Source organism: Manihot esculenta, chromosome 7, assembly GCF_001659605.2.
Source record: "Manihot esculenta cultivar AM560-2 chromosome 7, M.esculenta_v8, whole genome shotgun sequence".
NCBI classification, from domain to species: domain Eukaryota; kingdom Viridiplantae; phylum Streptophyta; class Magnoliopsida; order Malpighiales; family Euphorbiaceae; genus Manihot; species Manihot esculenta.
The window spans coordinates 28312216-28322861 of NC_035167.2; the positions used below are offsets into that span (position 1 = coordinate 28312216).

Here is a 10646-nt window from a genome sequence, read left to right on the forward strand (position 1 = left end):
GCATAAAAGGGATGGAAAGTTCATCAACTTGATGTAAAGTCAGCCTTTCTAAATGGCTACTTGGAAGAAGAAATTTTTGTGGAGCAGCCTGAAGGATTTCTGGTTAATGGAGATGAAGATAAAGTATATCGTTTGAGAAAAGCCTTATATGGCTTGAAGCAAGCCCTTAGGGCTTGGTACAGCCGTATTGATTCTCATCTTCTAAGTTTAGGCTTTGAGAAAAGCTTGAGTGAATTCACTCTATATGTTAAGAAAACAGAAACAGATATACTTATAATATCTTTGTATGTTGATGATCTATTAATAATAGGTAACAATGGAAGATTGATACATCAATTCAAGGCAGAGATGATGGAGGTGTTTGAAATGATAGATCTTGGAGAAATGTCATATTTCCTTGGAATTGAGGTGCTTCAAAAAGAAAATGAAGCTTTTATTTGCCAACAAAAATATGCCAAGGAGATTCTAAAAAAGTTCAAGATTAAGTTGTATTTTCTTAGGGAAGTTTAAAAGAATGGTGAAGTAAGTTTGGTGCACTGCAATTCAGAATTTCAAAATGCTGATATTTTGACTAAATCCCTTTCCAAGGCTAGATTTGAGTACTTAAGAGAGAGGCTCTTAAGAGAGAGGCTTGGCCTTTGCTGCTCTTAACTCAAGGAGGAGTGTTGAATGTTGACTTAAGAACTGCTTTGAAGGCTATTTGAAGATTAGATCATTATTTGTTATTCAGTTGTTATTTTCTAGGAATAATCAAATATGCTATCAATCATATCCGATATGCATAATTATTTTGCTTATTTTGTTGAGGTTCTGTTATTTTATATGCCTATATATTTCTCTGTAATCTTGCATCAATAATATATTAGCCTTCATAAATTTCCTCTTAACACCTTTTTCTCTGTTTCTAAAAAACATATATCTTACAGAAAGTGAATAAGAGTGACAAGTTTCCAAAGAAATAAAGAGAAAGAAGGAAAATGAAAGGAGTGGAAGATGAGAAGGGACCAAAGAGAGAAAGAGAAAAAAAGAAGAGAGAAAGAGGAGAGAAATTAATTTTCAAGTGTGGCTTGTGGTAGGAGAGAGAATATGCCACACTGAAACGCCACATCGTCATGGTATCTGAGGGTAATCGGGATTTTATTGTGCATAAAATCAAGGTTGAGGGGATTTTATACTACATTTTTAAATTCAGGGCCATATTGTTACAATTCCTAAAAGTCAGGGATGATTTCTGTAGTTTACCCAAAGATAAGGAGTTCTTAAGATTTCAAAACCATGGAAATTTTACCTCCGTAGGCCCTACTCCCTAGCAAGTAACAAGCTCTTAAAAGAAAAAAAATCTCTCTTTGAAAATACATAATATAAAAATATTAAAAACTTAAAATAAAATAAAAATTGGAATAACAAAAATTTCGTCTTAATCCATTTGGATTTTCTTGGAATTCCTTCCCTTCCACATTCAATCACCCTTAAATCTCTTAAATCCTTTCATCAACCCTTTAAATCTCGCTTCCTGCTTACTCCTCTTCTCACATCCATTTCCTTCTTTCTCTCACTCTGTTTCCAAAAAAACTAAAAGAAAAAAAGCAAAAACATGTGTTGTTTTCTCACTCTCTTGGTCGGCGCAATTCCGCCACCTTTTCTGCTTTAATCTCCACAGAGATTTCTGCTTTGCTTTCTTTGCAGTTTATTTTGGAGTATTCTTTGCATTCTTTGCTTGATGGGTTTCTGGGAAAATGAAACAGTCATTAATGCTTTCCTCATGCAAACACTGTTTCTATTCATTTCCCATTTGAGAATGAGAGGTGCTTGTTTGTTTTAAGCTGCTGTTTATTGTAGAATTGAATCAAGAATATGGGATCAGATATTTGTTTCTTGAGTTCTTGAATTTTGGGGCTCTTGTATTTTTTAGTTTTCTGTTTTTAGCAGTGACAAGAGTAGAAGCAGTAGTGAGAAGAAAAGGAAAATGATAGGGTCAGGGATAAATTTGGTGATGACAGTGATAGGATTTGCTGTGAGTACTATGTTTATAGTTTTCGTCTGCACTCGTCTCGTTTGTGCTCGGATTCAGCTAAATACAGCAAGACGCTCATTTCCTATCTCTTCCAGATCTGATCTTAGCATTGTAAGTACTCATTTCTATTTAAAGTTTCTCAATTCACAATTTTGTTTAATTTTTGTATTTATTTTCTTTTCTTTCTTCTGGGTTGGTGGAATTTGAACTGGGTGCCTATTGTTGATGTTTCTCACTTCTTCTTCTTCCTTGTTTTTGGTGTTGTCTACATTTTCAAATGAATCTTGGGTGGCGATCTACAGGTTTATGGAGATTGAAATTGGGTTTTGATGATTTTTTGTTTTTCTAATTATATTCTAGATTTCTACTTCAGTAATTATATGGGTAGATTTAGCTTTGATTTTTTTATTGTAAAGTTATTTTCTCATATTACTTGATTCTTATTCCATGTTTTCAGATAATTAAATATGATTTTGCAATCTTAAGAAACAATCAATTCCAGAATTGGATTCTCTTTGCACTTTAAATTCAAATTATTCAAATATACCGATCAATAATATGAATCCTATTCTAGGAATTTTGTTCCATTTTCATTGCTGTTGCAAACAAAGTATGGTCCACTTTTTTTTTTTTTTTTCTATCCATTTTCGTTTTGTATAGCATTTGATTTCAAATTTGGTTTTTGTGTTATTTACTGCGCTGTGAGAATAATTTTTCTCACAAATTAAATTTTCTGCAAAATTTGAAAGAATACATATTTTTGCCTAAGAGCTTGACTAGTGTTGTTAACATATGTTATGTAGCTGGAACGAGGGTTACATGGCCTTGAACCTGTAGTTGTAGCCAACTTCCCGACAAAGAAGTACAGTGATGAACTTTTCTTGACTTCAGAAGATGCTCAGTATGTTCTGTTCTTCCTACTTTATTCCCTCTTTTTTACTGTATGATTTGGATTAGTATTGATTGGCCATGTATGAAGGTCATCCGTATGAGGACATATAGTTTAAAGGCATAGGGAATGATGCATTCCAATCTGTTATAGAGGGTGATCTTGGGTATTGAATTGATGGGTTTGGAAACCTTCCCTAGCAAGTTAGCTTTTCAGGTGGAGTTAGGTGGATCCATATCATGTTGTTATGATGTTATCCATTTTAGTCATACTTACGTAACAACATCTGACACTTACCTTAGCTTACAGAACAGTTCCATTTTTTTGTATAATTTTTTTTAGTATTAAAGGATCTATATACACCTGTTTGTTTTCTAATATTTTTACGCTGCTTCTAAAATTTGAGGTCAGAGAAGTGTTTATGGGGGGATGTATGAGCAGGTAGATACTAGATATATTCTCTCTCTCTCTCTCTCCCTGTCTCTCGCTCTCATGTGCGCACACCGTGCATATAACACCCACACCCCCACAAAAAAAGAGATGCCAAGTTGAATCCAAGTTCAAAATGCTTGTCAAGGACAAGTTAAAATGATTTGATTGCAAAGGATATCTGACTTCCTGTAGAGCCATTATATTATAGCCCTCTTCTTATTTCTTGAGCATAAATTCAGACTTCTAAAACCTTCCAAGGTACAAAGGTTTGGAATATTAAGAAATTGGTCAAGTCTTTGTTAGTGTTGGACCCAAATTTGTGCCATTCAAAGTCTGGTCGGTATTGCTTGATTGATGTTTATTAAGTAATGCTGTCTTCATATGGCACATTTAGTGGGGTAACTGGTAATCTACATTTTCTAACCCAATGTTTCAATTGTCCAATGACTGAATAAATGTTCAGTATATGATTGATTTACTGATACTCATCTACCAAGCGTCTACAAGGCCTTTAGAATTAAACTTGAGCATACGAGTGTGATTACTTAGTTGGTTGCAAATAGCAATATGGTGGTAGAAGCTGGAACTTGGATACTCTGGTTGTTCTTTTATCCGCAAGAAAATGTTTTCTGGTTAGTGGAATTGCCAAGAAATAAGCCATGATAGATGTCACTTTAACCTATTCATAAAACAGGGTATTTATGGTAACAAGTGTAAAGACAATCTTAGTTCTCTCTTACCCACTCTCTGTTTAATTTTGATCTTCTTAATGTACTGTTTATCATTTCAACTTGGTCTAATTATCTATTTTCTTTTGGCCAATATGACTAGGGATAAAAATAGAGAGTAGTCCTCAATTATCGCTTTTAAGAGAAAACAGGTCCAGATATGGAAAAGATTAGCAAAGTCACAAAGCATCAAGCATTTATGCATTAATTCTTAAGCAACTTTACTGTAGAAGCCTTGTCCCTTGTATTTATCAATACGGGGTCTTATGCTTTCTTTTGGTCAAACATCTTGTTCAAAATCCACAAATCAGTTATGCAACATCATTTTGACTTTTCAAGGGTCATAGAATGATTGTGATTCATCTATTTATTTGGATTCAGTAACAATACTTCTTGGTATGACTAATTATTAGTATCAGTTTCAGAAGCCTTTGTACAGTGTTTATTTCTGTTATGTTTCTATTGCATATGATGCTAAAATAACCTGTACAAACTGCTTGCCTGTAAAAATCTGAAATTAGAAATTAGTTGTTTAAGTGACTTTGAATAACCATAAAGAGATAGCACGAGTTTCGAAAATAATGAACTCATCCATGTTGTGGTGGTGTTTAAAATGCGAGTATTGTATATTGTGGTTTTGAAACAAGTGAGGGTCTGTTTTGCCTTGCTGTAAGAGCAGAAGTACTTTCTTAAATATATTAATTAGAAAATATTAAAATTTGATCTAAAATTATTTTTGACATAATTTAATCATAAGAAATGAAAAAACAACTTTTTCCAAACTACTTTTCTCAATAGCATCTGAAACGATGCTTTTCTGGAGAAGTGATTCTCTGCCTTCCAACCTTAATGTCAAAGAAGCTCTAAAACTTGAAGTTTAAGTGTGCCTATATTTTGATCTCTCTGAATGTGATGAATGCACCTTTGAAGGTGCTTGGCACTCTGGCTGGACTGATTTGTTGGCATTGTATTATGACAAGAATTGTCTCATCCTTTCGTTGTTTTCTTAATCTTTCTTTCTAGTCTCTTCTTAGTCATATTAATCTCTGTAAGTTTATCAAATGAAAGAGATCTTTAACCCCGGTCTTGGAAGAATGAGAAAAGAATAAAACATATATGTAGTTATAAATGTATTTACTTGCGATTTTTGCATTCATTCTTTTGCATTTGCTTTATTGAATTCTTCAACATTAGCATTTTCTATTAAAGAACTCCTCTATGGAGATACAAATAGTGTTAAGAGAATTCGTTTGAGACTGGTTTTGTCTTCTCATGAAATATATTATTTTTTTATTTCTCAAATTCTTGTTAGTAAAGCAGTGAGTTATTGTATGTGGCAGATGTGCAGTTTGCCTTGCAGAGTACCATCGTGAAGATATCTTGCGAATTCTTCCCTACTGTGGGCACTCCTTCCATATGACCTGCATAGACATATGGTTGCAACAGCACTCAACTTGTCCTGTTTGTCGAATATCATTGCGTGAAATTCCTGAGAAAAAGCGCATGATGCAACCCTTGTTCAGCTCAGCTATCCGCAATCCATATGGCCCCGAGTCCTTTGATACCCATGCTTTCAACTGCCTGTTTGCTGGGCATGGGCTTTCATCAATAACTCATGACAATCGGGTGATAGACCCCATTCAAGAGAGTCACTGTGCATCTGAAGGTCCTGAAGCGGCTGCTGGGGAAAATTTATTTCCCACAACCGAGGGTAATCAGAATGCAAAAGACTCCAGAAACAAGCATGTGGAAAGCCCATCCAGTATCTAAATCCTAGAGTTGAAAGCTAAGCTGCATTCATTGACACAACCAGTTTCGCAGAGTTCATATACTCATGTAAGAGTGCCGAAGGTTGGTTTCATTCCCCTGGAATACTGCAGAACGTCCATTTCTTATCTCTGTTTCCTACTGTAAATATTATGCAAGCGATTTAATTTGTAGTCTTCGCCTTAAAACATTGGATGGTTTATGGGCAGTTTTGTTAGTTTCTGTTGTAAAACTCGAATCAGCTTTAAAATGGTTGAATGAGTTAGCAGTTATATCTACTCATCCCTCTATCTTTCTCTCTCTGCCATATCCATCTACCAACATGCAAAGGCACGTACGGTAGAATCAACAGCTGTTCCATACAATGCATCTTTTATAAGATTGTCGAAATGATGCAAATCTTGGTGGGTTGAGAAACTGCCATTTCCTCTATAAAGTGCTTTTATTTTATGTATTTTAGTATGTCTAGATTCCTGATAAAGCAGGTATATTGATAATCCTTTTACCAAAACTGCTGGTTCGGCTGCAAACGGCCTGATCTTGCTTTTGTGATACTTGATCAGATGGCATTATGTTGAAGTGCAGGTATAGACAATATTTTCCTTTATCTGCATTTTCCTTGGATGTCACTTTCTGCTCTCATTCCTCTCTTTCTTTTCTTGTCTGCAGAAGTGGAATAAATAATAGAAAGGTCGTGTCCTGTTCTGTCCCCCATGAATGGATCCATGATGGGCAAAGCTGTTTTTCTGTCTCAACTATCCCTTAATGGGATTATTCTGTTTGAAGGAGATAAAGCTTTGCTTAGATATTTTGCAAAAGCAATATTTAAGGTAAGAAAAGGGACCAAAGAGAGAGAAAAGAAAACCTTCATCAATGTCGTTGGTGAATGAATTTGAGTATTTGATGCCGTTTTAGTGATATTTATCTAAATGAAATCATTACTATTTTGAGAAGGATAGCAATTTGTTTAGGTTTTCAACGTCTCATCATCTCAATAAAGATAAGTGGGGAAGGGAATGTGTTAGGGTCTTAGAATTTAAAGGACCAAAATTATAATTTTTTAATAATAGAGTTTTTTTTTTTTAATTTTAGGACTCTAACATGTAAAATAAATAATTTAAAGGAAATTATAGAAATTTAATATGATTTTTAATTCACTTTTATTTTATATTAATTTATTTTAATATTATTTTTTTGAAAATTCTAATGTATTAATATTTTTTTTATTATAAAAAATAAATAATAATTTTGAGTTAAAAAATATTTGAAGAATTATGGTGGTGAGTGTGCCTCACATGGTTGATTTGATTAGGAAGGTACGGCCAAAGCTTTATGACAACAACTGGGGAATAAAATCTGGATGAGCAATCTAATCTTTCTATAAAATCAACAAAATTAATAGAAAAAAAAAAAAGAAGAAAAAAAAAATCAGAATGATGGTCCACTTTTTGTGGTCAATTAAACAAATGGACGAAGGAACATGGCAATGATGGTGAAGATACCACTTGTCTATCACGGGAGGAGAGTGAAGCGGATACAATTTCAATAACAGGGAGATTTATAATTTATTATTTAAATATTATTATTATTAATAAATTAATTTTTATATTTTTAAAAATTTATTATAATATTTTTTTAATAATTTTTTTTTCATTTAAAAACAAATAAAATATAAAAAAAATTTTTAAAATTTAATTTTATTCTAAAATAAAATATTTTATTTAATTATTAGATATTGTTATTATTAATAAGTCAGTTTTTATATTTTTAAAAATTTATTAAAATATTTTTATTTTTATTTATATTTATTAAAATAATATTATTTTTTTATATTTATTAAAATATTTTTATTATTTTTTTTGTTAATGAAATAGAAAAAATAAAAAAGGAAGAAAAAGTAAAAGAAGGAGAAAGAAGAAAAAAAAGGAAAAGAAGAAGAAGATGATAATAAAATTTATTGTATATTTATTTATTATTTTTTAATTAATTAAAATAAAAGTAATTTATAATAAATATAAATATATTAGAAAATTTTATTATTTGTTATTCTCTAAATTATATGTAAATTAAAAAATAATAAAAAAATTAAATTAAATTAATATTTGATTAAATTCAATTAAATTAATATTTGATTAAATTAGAATAATTTTTAAAATCAAAATAATCTTCTTCGGATATTATTTTAAATATATCAGTAAAATTAAAACAGTTTCATAAATAAAATTATAAAAATATTTAAAAGAAATTTTGTGTGTTCTTCCGCCCTTTACACATTTATAAATATTAGTATCGATTAACGTATTTTACACGTTATTAATATTTTTTATATGTATTCGTAATTTTATATATTTTTATATTTTTTATATAAAATAATTTTTAAATAATTATTGATATTATACAGAATAAAATAAAAGAATATAATTGATAAAATATAAGCATTAATATAAAATAACATCAGATCATAATTAATTTTAACTTTTTTGTGAATATTATTAAATTTGGGTCAAGTCTAGCTCACTCTAAAAACTAGCTCAAGGGGAGGAGTGTCTATGACTCATATAAGGGGCACGTTACCCTTTTCGCAACCGATATGAAATTTAACACACCCCATCACGCTCAGAATTTTTACTGGTGTGTGACACATTTATGGGAGACTCAATATCGAATGGAAAGACTTTGATATCATGTTAAATTTAGACTAGGCCTAACTCACTCCAAAAACTAGGTCAAGGGGAGGAGTACCTATAACTCATACAAGAGGCACGTTAAACCTTTTCACAACCGATGTGGGATTCAACAAATATTAAAATAAATTATAGTATTGTTCATAGATATATCAACTTTAAATATAATAGTTTCAATTTTCATTCTTTATAAAAATAAATTGTTATAAAATTTATAATAATAAAATAAATATAAAATATATGAAAATATAATTTATACCAAAATATAATATTTATTTTGAAATTATTTAATATTAATTTTTTAATTAGCTGAATTTATTTTTAAATTATGTAACTAATCAACAATAAAATTTAATAATTTTATATTTTTTTTATTAAAAGTATAAATTATCGGTAAAAATAATTTATACATTGATTAGTATTATTTCTTCCATATTAATAATATCATCTAAAAATTAATTATAAAAATATAAATAAAATGAAATTATGTTGGAAATAATTAATATTTATAAATTAAAATATTATATTAAAAATTTTTAGAATAAAGAGATATACAGAAAATAATAAAAATAATAAATAAATTATTCTGATTGTCTTTGAAATTTAATTTAACACATTTAAAATAATGACATAAACTATATTTTTTATGACTCTTTTAAATATATTAAAATAATTATTTTATTATCCTATTTTTTAAAAAAATTAATAATATCAAATTTATTAATTTTAATATATATATTAAGATTCACTTTATTATTTTATAATTATCATTTTATAAATTTAAATTTATTATCTTATAATTTAATGTATAATTATTATTTTAATATTTTAAATTTTTAAATAAATTAGATTATCTCTTTTTTATCTGTAATTAATATTTTAAATTAAAACTCTTATTTATAAATTTAATATTATTAAAACCAAAATTTATTTTAAAAATCTTATCTCAAAATACCTATTTTATTTATGTATATTTTAAAATTAAATAATTATTTATTAATTTTAAATTAATTTAAATAATAAAATTATTATTTATTTTAAATTTTTAATATAATGATTAATAATATAAATAACAACTTATTATCTTGTAACACAATATTACTAGATTTATTAATGTTTTATAATTATCAATATATACATATAATTAATTTACATATAATTAATTTTAAAAAATATTAAAATATATTTTTTTTAAAATAAAAATTAAAGATTGAGTGTGAAATCTCTTAAATTTATTCGAATGCACATTTTCATCGGACTAAATTTGTGAGTATAAAAAATATTAAAATATTTAACATTTAATATTAAATTAATTCTTAAAACTATAATATATCATTTTAATGATTTACATTTTTTATACTTTAGAATTAATTTTTATTAATTTTTAAAATTCATCAATATTTAAATGTATTATTTTAATAACTTTATGTCAAAATTTTAATTTTTTTAATATCTATATCATAATTTAAATATTTATTTAATTAATTTAAATAAATTGAGATAAAAAATTATTATCCGCTTTAAAATTTAAATATAATTATAAATAATTAAAACAACTTATTATATGATAACTTTATATAATTAAAATTATTAATCTTTTATAAATACATAAAAAAATTTTAAATTATATTAAAATTATTAGATTTTTTTATATATATAGCTAATAGTTGATTCTTAAAATTATTATAATCCATTTAATTATTATTTTATAATTTTAATTTTATAAATTTAGACTAATTATCTAATAATTTAATATTATTATAATTATTTTAAAATTTTTAATTAAAAATTAATTTATTATTATTCGAGCTATATTATCATTTATTATCCTATAATTTCTTGTATCTAGATTTAAATTTTGTTACTAGTATATCCTAAAATTTACATACTTATTTACCAACTTTAAATTAACTTTAATAATTATTATTATTATTTTTACTTTAAAAATAAAATATAATCGTTGTAATTAAAAGATAAATCCATTATATAATAATTTTTTATTATAAAAATATTATTTTTATATTCTTTTTTATAATTAATTAATAATTAATTATATTTTTTATATAATTATTAATAATTAGAAGAATCACTTATTATCGAATATTTAATATTAATAAAATTTTTATTTTTTA

At 27.3% G+C, this 10646-nt stretch overlaps 1 protein-coding gene across 1 annotated transcript; it reads left to right on the forward strand.

Annotated features, from left to right (window-relative positions):
• Window positions 1–1433: 1433 nt before the first annotated feature.
• Window positions 1434–6106, forward strand: LOC110618508 (RING-H2 finger protein ATL38). The gene is made up of 3 exons (XM_021761649.2): window positions 1434–2125; window positions 2818–2915; window positions 5404–6106. The coding sequence occupies exons 1-3, from the start codon at window positions 1967–1969 to the stop codon at window positions 5831–5833; spliced, it is 687 nt and encodes a 228-aa protein (XP_021617341.1). The 5' UTR covers window positions 1434–1966; the 3' UTR covers window positions 5834–6106.
• Window positions 6107–10646: the final 4540 nt, after the last annotated feature.

What these genes read in the sequence shown, in the direction of transcription:
- LOC110618508 (XM_021761649.2), top strand. Translation starts at nt 1,967, where the DNA reads ATGATAGGGTCAGGGATAAATTTGGTGATGACAGTGATAGGATTTGCT. An exon ending in CCAGATCTGATCTTAGCATT is followed by an intron (nt 2,126 to 2,817) that starts GTAAGTACTCAT and finishes TATGTTATGTAG; the next exon opens with CTGGAACGAGGGTTACATGG. An exon ending in TTGACTTCAGAAGATGCTCA is followed by an intron (nt 2,916 to 5,403) that starts GTATGTTCTGTT and finishes TGTATGTGGCAG; the next exon opens with ATGTGCAGTTTGCCTTGCAG.